The sequence below is a fragment of the Scyliorhinus torazame genome, chromosome 1, assembly GCF_047496885.1.
Source record: "Scyliorhinus torazame isolate Kashiwa2021f chromosome 1, sScyTor2.1, whole genome shotgun sequence".
Lineage (NCBI taxonomy): Eukaryota > Metazoa > Chordata > Chondrichthyes > Carcharhiniformes > Scyliorhinidae > Scyliorhinus > Scyliorhinus torazame.
Window position 1 is genome coordinate 191,611,685 of NC_092707.1, and position 12,347 is coordinate 191,624,031.

General features: G+C 44.6%; 1 protein-coding gene across 2 annotated transcripts in view; it reads left to right on the forward strand.

Annotated features, from left to right (window-relative positions):
- LOC140418281 (uncharacterized) overlaps nucleotides 1-11,894 on the forward strand; it is a 111,093-nt gene extending 99,199 nt beyond the window's left edge. For both annotated transcript variants that reach the window (XM_072501748.1, XM_072501757.1), the window contains one exon: nucleotides 7,075-11,894. In XM_072501748.1, the coding sequence (XP_072357849.1) occupies nucleotides 7,075-7,132 (58 nt within the window). In that variant the 3' untranslated portion in view covers nucleotides 7,133-11,894. The remainder of the gene's footprint in view (nucleotides 1-7,074) is intronic.
- The last annotated feature ends 453 nt before the right edge of the window (nucleotides 11,895-12,347 follow it).

Genomic DNA, 12,347 nt, shown 5'->3' on the forward strand with positions numbered 1-12,347 from the left:
CACCTTGCGAAGGGCAACAAGGGATCGGCAATAAATGCTGGCCTAACCACCGATGCCTCATTTCTTTTTTAATTTTAGAGTATACAATTATTTTTTTCCAATTGAGGGGCAATTTAGAGTGGCCAATCCACCTAACCTGTATACCTTTTGGGTTGTGGGGGTGAGACCCACACAGACACGGGGAGAATGTGCAAACTCCACACGGAGAGTGACCAGGGCTGGAATCGAACCTGTGTCCTCAGCGCCGCAGTCCCAGTGCTAACCACTGCACCACCTTGCCGCCCTTGATTTACCTCATTGATCCACCTATCAGAATAGGTCCATACCTTAATTACATTAATTATAGGGTCAATAGAAGTACTCCCCTTCGATTAACAGAATGCAGGTGGCTAAACCTGGTTGATAATTTCTTCGAATATAAACTTGAAGACTGAAGCTAACATGACTGACTGAGAGCTTGAGGGTTGAGAGGTAATATCATGGTATTGCTTGATGACATGGCCAATGTTAGTGGTATTGGAGTTCTGAGGCTGAAAGACTAGTCGTTATGATGTGAGACTGCCACAAACACAGCAAGTGCAGTGGAGGTGGTGGACTTTTTAATTGAAGATGTCAAGAGAGTGGGCAGAAAATTAAATGCTCAAGGACAGATGCACTAAAACCAGCGAAAGTGCGGGACCTCCAAAGGCAACATCCCTTTCCACCCTGTGAGGCTTGTGACAATCAAATTCATTTTGGAAGCATTGGCCAATTAATAAGCCGAACCTGTTGGAGGCCCATGTGACCAAGGCCAAAGTGCCCATTCAAAGACAGCACCTATCACGTTTGGGACACTACCAGTTTACATGAAGAGCTTGAGTGATAAATTTGCCAAAAGTGCAGTTCATGGACATGCAGATAATTTTATTAGGTGTGAAGAGGAGGATTCGCTGCAACAAGAGAATGGTGACAATTGGGAGCAGATTTAAGAGACAAGTGCTTAATTGTGAGGAATGTCTTTACTGGGAGCCAACCCGTTCACACACCTGCAAATTTTAACCAAACCCTTTCCATTGAAATTACAACACAGAAATAGGAGGCGTCACCGTGCCGCCCTTGCAAGAAGCACTCTTAAGACAAGTTTAGTGATCGACCATACTAGGTTGACAGCAAATGCCAATTTAGAAGCATAGAAATATAGAAACATTTACAATGCAGAAGGAGGGGCGGCACGGTGGCACAGTGGTTAGCATTGCTGCCTCACAGCGCCGAAGATCCGGGTTCGATCCTTTCCCCGGGTCACTGTCCGTGTAGAATTTGCACATTCTCCCCGTGTCTGCATGGGTTTCACCCTCACAACTCAAAATATGTGCAGGTTAGGTGAATTGGCCACGCTACGTTGCCCCTTCATTGAAAATAAAAGAATTGGGTACTCTAAATTTATGGGAAAAAAACAATGCAAAAGAATGCCTTCTAGCCTATCAAGAATTTGTTATCCAATCTAATTCCACCGTCCATCTCCTGGTCCAGAAGCCTGTAGGTTCCGCGTCTAGCGTGCATATCCAAGTATTTTTAAAAGGCGATGAGGGTTTCTGCCTTAAAACACCTTTTTGGGCAGTGAATTGTATACCCGCACCCTTCTCTGGGTGAAAAACAATCCTCCTCACCCCCCCCCCCCCCCCCTCTCCCACCCCCACCATCTAATACTTTCACCAATTACTTTAAATCAATGACCTGGCTATTGACCTCGCTGCTAAATGAAGTAGACCCTTTCAATCCACTCATCCAGGCCTCTGATCATTTTTGATACATCAACTAAATCTCCCCTCGGACTTTTCTGTTCGAAAGAAAACAGATCCAGCCTATCAATATTTCTTCCTCGCTAAAAATCCCATTCCTAGCAACATCCACGTACATATTTCTGCCAAGTTTGCAAACAAGGAACTAATGTTTAGCAAGTGAGGAGCTCTGTGGAATGTGATGTATGTGTATCCGCGGAGAACCCTATTGTGTTGATTCAACCAATTTTTATTTAATTTTTTCTGAGACTGAAACTGAACTGAATTAAAACTCTAACCTCAGAGGTATGAGTGTTGGGATCATTTCACTTCTCCTCAGTTTATCTTCTGCCAAACAGATGTGTTTTTGACAACATTGTATGATTCATTTTTACTGTAGATATCTTAATGAAATTGAGACTAATCTACTCAGTGCTGAGTTTTCCTAATATTTGTTGTGACGATTATTTCATCTATAACATTATTCATTCAATGAAGCAGTTGATCGAAGTAGAACTCTGCTTTGATCTCTAATGATCTTAATATTGGGAATTAACTGCTTTCATTGAGATGCAACAATATGTCAATGCCGTCAATACATATTATGCTTGGGTAGCTCATAGAATCCATCGAATCCATAGTGCAGAAGGAGGCCATTTGGCCCATCGAATCTGCACCAACCTCTACTCTACCTAGGCCCACTCCCTCTTCAATGAAAGGAAGCAATAGTTGAGGTGGGAGTGAGTTCATGTCCTGCAACTGAAAGTTAGCAGGTCCACCACCTAATCCTGATTCTCTCTCTACAGTTTTAAACTGAAGTATCAATTTAGAGAGGCCATTTCCTATTTCTTTGCACAACATACTGAATTTAGAGCATTTCAAAACATTGCTACTTATGTTTTTTGAAGTTTGTTGGTCTATGTTACTTCTGTAACTTTTGATCTCTTTTATCTTTATTCCATCTCCCATTAAGACCACATCCAGTATCTTCTCCCCCCCCCCCTCCTGCCCTTTCCACAGTCACCCTTGCAATCACTTTTTTTCCTTCCATTTTGACCCTTCTCCACTGCCTCTCTCTTGATCTGCTGCATTTCACCCACAATCTGCTCTTTCACGTTTTGTCGTGCTCTTAAACTATAACATGTTATGATGATAAATAAATAATGTAGATAACCACAGAAGAATAAGAGGCCATTCGAGATTGTCTAACATCTGGTGCAACTGTACGTGGTCTCTCCTCAGTATCCCCCAGACCTTTTGTCATTGTCATTGTGCAAATAAGGTAAGCATTGACAAAGAGTCATCCAGACTTGAAATGGTAGCTCCATTCTCTCTCCACAGATGCTGTCAGACCTGCTGAGATTTTCAAACTTTTTCTTGTTTTTGTTTCAGATTCCAGCATCTGCAGTAATTTGCTTTTATTTTCTGCAAATCGGTCGTAGTTTGCAAACGAGACACGCCCATCTTCACACCCTTTGGTTTGCTGCTCTTTGAGCAGTACGGTAACACAGAGATTAGCACTGTTGCTTCACAGCTCCAGGGTCCCAGGTTCGATTCCCAGCTTGGGTCACTGTCTGTGTGGAGTCTGCACATTCTCACTGTGTCTGTGTGGGTTTCCTCCGGGTGCTCCGGTTTCCTCTCACAAGTCCCAAAAGACATGCTGTTAGGTAATGTGAGCATTCTGAATTCTCCCTCTGTGCGCCCGAACAGGCGCCGGAATGTGGCGACTAGGGGGTTTTCACAGTAACTTTATTGCAGTGTTAATGTATGCTGACGTGTGACAATAAAGATTATTAAATTAAAAATGATCAACCGAGAAAACGTCATGTCTTTCTCAAGCCCATTGTTCTACTGTTTGTCATCTTGGAAATTAAAAGCTTCGGATTGATTTTTGTTTTGTGCCTTCCGCTGATCTAATGCACAGACACCAAGATTAGTCCAATCTGAGCTGGGGCAAATAAAACTGCAAAGAGAAAATACTGGAAAAAAGCAGATGGTCCAAAAGCAGATGTAAAGATGAAAAATAGATGATGGTTTCTGGCAGAACCAGCTTGCCGTCTTTCTAGTTACTGTCATTGATTTGATAGTAATTTGCATTTACTCCTTAAAGCTGGATTTTGACCTCAATGTGATAGAAACCCTGAAATAAAAGCAAAATACCGCAGATGCTGGGAATCGGAAATAAAAACAGAAAGAGCCAGAATTACTCTGCGCTCAAAAGTCATATTCGGTTCTAACTCTATTTCTCTCTCCACAGATACTTCCATACTTGCTGAGTACTTTTTCTTTTTTTGGCACTTTCTGTGATTACAACCCTATTGGCAGCTGCAGGTCTTGAGTAATGGGGTGCGATTTAATCATCATGATGAGTCCGGCACGGATCTGGGCATGCCAGTTAAATAGCGGGAGAGGCCAAAATCAAGATCCGTGAATCAGTTGGCTATCTAACCGGCCCGCTCCCGGTGGCGGGTTCCAGATCTTGCCCAACTGTGGTGAGAAGATCACTGACCACAATTAGCACTAATCTCCATCTCATTAGCGAGATGGCAGTCCAATGTAATGGCCTCCCAGGAACTAAGTGACGCCCCAGCCAGAGGTCACGGAGGCATTGCCTTTTTAAAAACATGAAGCTGGCGCAATGGCTGCTGAGGGGAGCTGAGGAGCCATTCCCATTTTCCGGAATGCAGTTCAAATGCACTGGTGCAGATGCCCCAATGCTCGGGGAGGCGCAGCCCCCCCCCCCCCCCCCCCAGGGAGAATGATCCCGGTCGAGGGGCTGTCCACAATAGGTCAGGGGTCACCCCTGGGCTGCAGGCGGTGAAGAGCTTAGCATCTGTGGGGCCTGTAAGCCATCTGCCAATATTGTGTATACCCATAATGGGGGACAACTATAGCTGCTGCCAGCCTGTCCTACTAAACACTTCCAGGATACCTTGCTCTTGGTTATATGTTACAGGTCACTTTAATACCCTCTGACCGTGAGCAGCCCCTAGCTTCACAGCTGAAGGCTATTGCAAATAAGGAATTAATATTGTTAGTTATGTGAGCACTTCACAGCTTCCAAGTGCATTTTCATGAACACACATGCCATGTCTCAGATGAGTGTTATTTCATGGCATTCTAATCAGACTGTGAAGTCTGGATACTTTGCCTGAAGCCTGGAGGCATCAGCCCCACAGAGGTAGCAGCCAACCATCAGACACTCAGGAGCTGGGCTTCAACACTGGATATAGTGGTTAGCACGGTTGCTTCTCAACCCAGGGTCCGAGGTTCGATTTCCGTACGTAATGGTGGGAGAGGCTTGGGGATTTGAGTGTCCCAGGATGGAAGCCCTAACTGATTGTCAGTCTGTCTCCTTCTCCAAAACCTTACAGTTACCACAATGGATGGTGTTGGCGGCCCCGTTGCAGCTGCCCTCGCGGTGCTGGTGGCAGCCAAGGCGGCCAGATACTGGAGAAGACACCAGCACTCCATGCGCAGGGGGCCGACGGACATCCCAGCAATGGCTGAGAATCCTGCCTTGTCATCTGGTGTGCTTGGTCCAGCTCAAAGTTGATATAGTTTGCTGCCCGGACATACGTGGCATCCATGACCTTATAGATGCACTTGTCAGCTGCAGATTGAGCAATGCCTCACAAGTCCCTGCTCTACCCTGGAATGAAGCGGTGGCATAAAGGTTCAGGGCTACGATGATCTTCACGGTCACTGGGAGAGGCCGTCCTTCCCCTCCATAGGGTGCCAAGTCCACAAGGGCATGGCAGAGGTGTCGCACTGCCTCCTTGCTGAGGCGAAGTCTCCTGCGGCATATGCTGTTCTTCATCTCCTCAAACAACCAACGATTCCCGTACACCTTGGGACATCATCCACACCACCCTCTGGGTCCCTCCTCAGCCTGATGGGCGGCTGGGTGTGCAGGGTGTCCGTCGGCCCCCTGCGCATGGAGTGCTGCCTCCAGCCTGGGCTGAAGCTGGTGTCTTCTCCAGCATCTGGCCACCTTGGCTGCCACCAGCACCGCGCGAGCAGCTGCTGCGGGGTCACCAACACCATCCATTGTGGTAACTGTAAGGTTTTGGAGAAGGAGACAGACTGACAATCAGTTAGGGCTTCCACCCTGGGACACTCAAATCCCCAAGCCTCCCCCACCATTTTGTGTCCCGCCTTCTCTCAGATTGTCATCCAGTGGGCCAGTTGTGTTCGAGAACCTTGCTCTGCACATGCACCCACGGCCACAGCAAGGCATCCCTGGACCCCAGATCCCTGCCAGGAACATTAGGGAGAGTGAGCTCAGGTGCGCTCCTCTATTCCACACAGTCACCCTTTAGTTACAGGGATATTTACATAAAGATTTACATAGAATTTACAGTGGAGAAGGAGGCCATTTGGCCCATCGAGTTTGCACTGGCCCTTGTAAAGAGCACCCCACTTGGGCCCCACAGGGGTAGGGTCTATGACAGGTGACATTTGTGTGCACTGCAGCTGGGCATGGAGAGGTTATGATGGTGGGCGCCAGGGTGTGCTGGGGCACAAGCGCAGTGATCTGATGTTGGGGGGTGGGTGCGGTGGTTGGGAGTGAGTAAGGAGGAAGCGTATCAAAGCAGCTCCCCCTTGTTAGCAGAAAGCTGCCGAGTTGCGAGTCTGGCGAATCAGATGGCAAGACTGTCAGTAATGCGTGAAGCTCGTAGGGGGCTCATTTTTGACACTAAGTGCATTAAACACGGGCGGCTATCTTGCCAATGCACCATTGGGAAACACCTGGCCAATCGCAACCGGAATGACACTTAGACGTTCTCTGTTAAATACGCTCCCTTGACCTCCAATTAAAGTTTTGCCTAATGGTATAAACCTGAGGTGACTGAATTCCCCATTGCATTACTGCCTCTTGGACTATAAAAGGGAGCCCCCACCCGAGTTCACCTTTGTCAGAAATCGTTCTTGTTCATGGAAGGAGGCCATTTCAGCCTCCTGTGTTTTGTGCAGACTCTGGAAGGTGCCATCCAATTAGTCCTACTCCCCGCTCTTTCCCCACAGTTCTTTTTTAAATACATAACCCTATATGTTGAGCTATTTTCTCAGTTTATTTTTATACTTTCCCTGTGCCTCCTCCTGCAGTACATAATACTTCAGTGTGCCCTAGAGATTTTGTTCCCATGGCAAGTTATGTAAATGAATGAAATGTCTAACCAGTCCCAATTTGCCCCTAATGCGATCAGCATGTATTAATCTGTTCTACCAAATGCAAATCTTGTTAACTGCAACGTTTTAAACTCAAATTTGTTATGGCCTGACCTATTGCTGCCTTTGTTTTTTGATTGTACAGCAAGCCCAGTCAAGGTGTTTTCGTCAACTTTAGCAAAGTGCTGATGATTCTCAAATAACAAAGATTAAAAGGGAAGGCTCCTGGATTTCTTTGAACCCTTGCATTAACATCTGAATCATTGATGGAAATCTAGCCACCACCCAGCTCCACTAATAAAATCCAGTAAATTTACCACCTGATACTGTCTGAGAAGCTTCTGAAACACAGCTCATATAATACAATATTTTGGTTCCATAACTCTTTTATCTTTTTAAAAAATGGGTAAGGTGTCTGTTTTGCATCCTGTTTACGAATTATTTGTGATACATTTTATCTTCTGTTCATAAATGTGTAACTCTTAGATTTCATTTATCAATGAAAACATTACATAAACTACATTGTGCGGAATTTGCACCATGTTTCTCTGTATTATGCATGGAAGCTGAATCGAACATGCAATGCTTCAATGGTGTGCTAGCAGAGATGGTTTAGTTGGCATCCAAAGTCCTAATTCCCAATGTAGTGAGCTTCTGACTTCTAGTTCTGGTCTCCCCTGCAAATAGAAACGTCTTCTGTACTTGTACCCTATCAAATCCTTTAATAATCTTGAAGCCCTATTTCAGCCCGTCTCCAATCTTCTTTTCTAGTTCAATCTCCCTGACAGGTATAACCTCTGATAACACAAGTTTTTTTTGTATTTTGTCCAGTCCTTTATGTCCTTTTTATAATACAGAAAGCATAACTTCACTCCAAGTGTGGTCTAAATAAGGTTCCTTACAAGTTTAGCTGCTTTGCTTCTCAATTACATCTCTCGAGAAGTAAACCCCACTGCTTGGTTTGTTTAGTGGATAAGAGAGAATAGATTTATTATCCAGTAATAGTATGTACAATACTTCTCAGATCTCAGCCAGGTCTGAGGTGTCAGTTCCAAAACTGGCCGACCTTTATATTACAGGTTATTACAATCCCATGCGATCCCCACTCCTCAGTGGGGGAGATTGTACTCAACGAGGCTCACGGGGAGGGTTTCTACCCCGTAGGTCTTGTGCGGGTGATAACAGTTTGCTATTTTTTTAATGTCCTATGTCACTGCATTTCGTGATTTGTTTAACTGTATCCCTTGATTCCTTTGCTCTTCTGCCCTCTCGACACTTACTTTCCAAACAGTATGTGTTTTTATTCTTCCTACCAAAATATACCACCCCTCAGCATTTGATGGAGATTTATCACAAATGCAATGGATTCATGTTAAACAAAACAACTGTTCAACATAAGTGCGTCATGTACAATATCAATTTGTGAATGTTTGTAATTCATTTTTAAAAAAAATTTGGAGTACCCACATTTTTCCCAATTAAGGGGCAATTTAGTGTTGCCAATCCACCTACCCTGCACATCTTTGGGTTGTGGGAGTGAAACCCATGCAGACACGGGAAGAATGTGCAAACTCACACAGACAGTGACCCGGGGTCAGGATCGAACCCGGAAATTCAGTGCCATAGGCAGCAGTGCTAACCACTGTGCCACCGTGCTGCCCAATTTGTATTTTATTTTTGAAGGAATGAGATGCATGAAAACAGGTTATTTTTGAACCAAGAATTGTGAGCCACATTTTTTCCAATTAAGCGGCAATTTAGCGTGGCCAATCCACCTACCCTGCACATCTTTGGATTGTAGGGGTGAAACCCACAGAAACACGGGGAGAATGTGCAAACTCCACACGGACAGTGACCCAGAGCTTGGATCGAACCTGGGACCTCGGCGCCATGAGGCTGCAGGGCTAACCCACTGCGCCACTGTGCTGCCCCCTGATTGTGGTCTTAACGCTACTTTTCTGCCTGTCCTCCATAACCCGTAACTCCCTTGTCAGACAAAAATCTACATAACTCCGCCTTGAATATATTCAATGGCCCAGCTCCACTGTTGTCCAGAAAGAGAATTCCAAAGACTCTCTCTCTGACAGAAGAGGTTTCTCCTTGTCGCCATCCCTTATTTTTATACCGTGCTCCCTCATTCTAGATTCCCCACAAGAAGAAATATTTTCTATTAAACCCCCTCAGAATCTTTTCCTTAAATTAATAAAAAACATTAAAATAAATAAATTTAGAGTGCCCAATTATGTTTTCCAAATAAGGGGCAATTTAGCGTGGCTAATTCACCTACCCTGCACATATTTCTTTGGTTGTGGGGGTGAGACACGGGGAGAATGTGCAAAGTCCACACAGTCAGTGACCCGGGACTGGGATCGAATCCAGGTCCTTGACACTGTGAGGCAGCACCTCCTCAGAATCTTATGTTACAATAAGATCACTTCTCATTCTTCTAAATTCCAATGAATAGGGGCCTAATCTTTAATAATAATCTTTATTGTCACAAGTAGGCTTACATTAACACTGCAATGAAGTTGCTGTGAAAAGCCCCTAGTTACCACATTCCGGTGCCTGTTTGGATACACACAGGGAGAATTCAGAATGTCCAAATTACCTAACAGCACATCTTTTGGGACTTGTGGGAGAAAACCGGAGCACCCGGAGGAAACCCACGCAGACACGGGGAGAACGTGCAGATTCCACACACAAGTGACCCAAGCCGGGAATCGAACCTGGGACTCTGGAGCTGGAAAGCAATAGTGCTACCCACTGTGCTACCGTAACCTGCTCAATGTTTCATCATAACCAACCCTTTCATCCCAGCAGTCAGCCAAGTGAACCTTCTCTGAAACTGCTTTTAATGCAAACATATCCCTCTTTCAGTAAGGAGACCAACACTGTACAAAGTTTTCCAGGTGAGGTCTCACCATGCCCTGTACAGTTCCAGCAAGAATTTCCTACTTTGATACTCCATTCTCTTTGTAATAGAGGCCAATGTTCCACTTGCCCTCCTAATTACTGGCTGTACCTGCATGTTAACTTTTTATGATTTATGTACAAGGACACCCAGATCCTACTGTACTGAAGAATTCTGTAAGAAATCAGGTGATGAAGGAGCTGCGCTCCGAAAGCTAGTGATTCCAAAGAAACCTGTTGGACTTTAACTGGTGTTGTAATACTTCTTACAGTGCCCACCCCAGTCCAACGCCAGCATCTCCAGATGAGGAATTCTGAGGTCTTTCTCTATTTAAATAATAATTCTGCTTTTCTATTCCCCCTGTCAAAGTGGACATCCCCAGACTGTGCATCATTCTTCTTCATCTGCCAATTGTTTGCCAATTCACTTAACCGATCTATATCCCTTCACAGACTTTTTGTCACCGCCTTGCAACTTGCTTTCCTGCCTATCTTTGTTTAATCAGCAAATTTGGCTACGTCCCTTCGTTCAAGTCATTCGAGGTCCCGGCACTGATCCCTGTGGCACTCCATTCATTCGTTTGCCAATCTGAAAATGATCCATTTATCCCAACTATCTGTAAATTAGCCAATTCTTTATCCATGTTAATATATCACCCTCAACACTATAAGCTTTTATCATCTGCAGTAACATCTGCAGTAACATTTTACGTGGAACCTTATCAAATACATTTTAGAAATCCAAATACAATACATCTAAATGTTTCCCTTTATCCACCTTGCTTGTTACAATTCTCAGAAACCTCTAAAAATTTAATTTATCAAACATAATTTCCTTTTCACAAAACCATGTTGATTCTGCATAATTGTATTATTGTTTTTTAAGTTCCTACCTCCTTAATAAGGGATTCTAGAATTTCCCAAATGACGTTGCAATTAAGAGACCGCCTCTATGTTCACTGCTTTTTGAGGATGAGGGACAGAAGAGTTACTCGGGAGGCCCAAACAGAGAGCCTGCAGCACTAGGCTGCCAGCAGTCAGCATTTTCTGTTTTTATTCCAGATTTCCAGCGTCTGCAGTATTGCCTTTGCGTTGATTCGCTATTTCATGATTTACACAATCGCATGGAATTCGATCCACCCCCCGGTGTGAACCAATCAAAACGCATTTGGATGTTCTGATGGTGACAGCACCTTCTTCAAAACAAAGGAGTGGCAAGTTTTCTCCCACCCACCCCCATCTTGATAATGGAATCCTTTTTATTGCAGCAGCGCTAATGTGCAGCACTGCTTTGTTACCAGAGAAGAGTTCACCTCAAACAACTAGACAGTGCAGGCACTCCTTTTTAACTCCAAAAATACTTCCAAAACCAAGCTCCTGATTTTTTTTTGCATTACTTTGAGTGTACTTAATCTTCAACACAGCCAAGAAATCATATAGGCACCCCTCGCTTTTAGACACTTGAGCACAAAATCACGACTGGCACTCCAATGGAGTGCTGCATTGTCAGGAGTACCGTCTTTTAAGTTAAATGTTAAACTGAGGCCACATGTGCCTCCCTCAGGTGGACATAAGATATTCCACAACACTATTTTGAATAACAGCAGAGGCAGTCTCTTTGGTGTTCTGGCCAATATTTACCCCTTGACCAGCATCATTAAAATGGATGATTCCGTCAATGGTATGCCGCTGTTTGTGTGATCATGCTGTGCACACGTTGGCTGCTGCGTTCCCTGCATTGCAATACTGACTACTCTTCAAGAGTACTTTATTGAGTAAAAGCGTTTTGAGATGCCTTGAGGTTATGAAAGACGCCACATAAATGCAAATTCTCCCATGCTTTAAGTAATTGCGAGGGTTTGTGTATTTCCAAAGGTGGCTTGGAGTTCAATCCATGTTGTACATTAATTTGCAAACAATAGATATTAGGAAGTTTTATATTTCATTCTTTTCACGTGAAGCCCTGTAGATAGTGTGTTCCAAAAGTATTGGCTTAAAAACTATTTTAATTTTGTACTTTGTTAAAAATTTGCAATAAACAGAGCTTTAGTGGTTTATTTGACTTGGTTCCATTTGTTATGTGCACACTCCTTTGCAATAGGTCATCAACCTTTCATGAAGGAAGCATTTATATAATCACAATATAATTTGTTTGCATTTACATGTAGAGCCCGGTACCTAAAGGGTTAATGTGGGACTGAATACAGTATCACCCACACAGTGATGTAAGAAAGAAGGAACATGACTTAGGCCTTGGATCAGTGTGGCGTTGGCCAGAGGTGTGATAAGGCCTAAGGTGAAGATAGCTCTGTGCTTGTACTGTTTCCTGTATATTTGTCCATAAGACCTGGGGCGGGATTCTCCCCTACCTGGCGGGGCGGGGGGTCCCGGCGCTAAGGAGTGGCGTGAACCACTCCGGCGTCGGGCCGCCCCAAAGGTGCGGAATCCTCCGCACCTTCAGGGGCTAGGCCTGCCCCGGAGTGGTTTGCGCCCCGCCGGCCGGTGGGG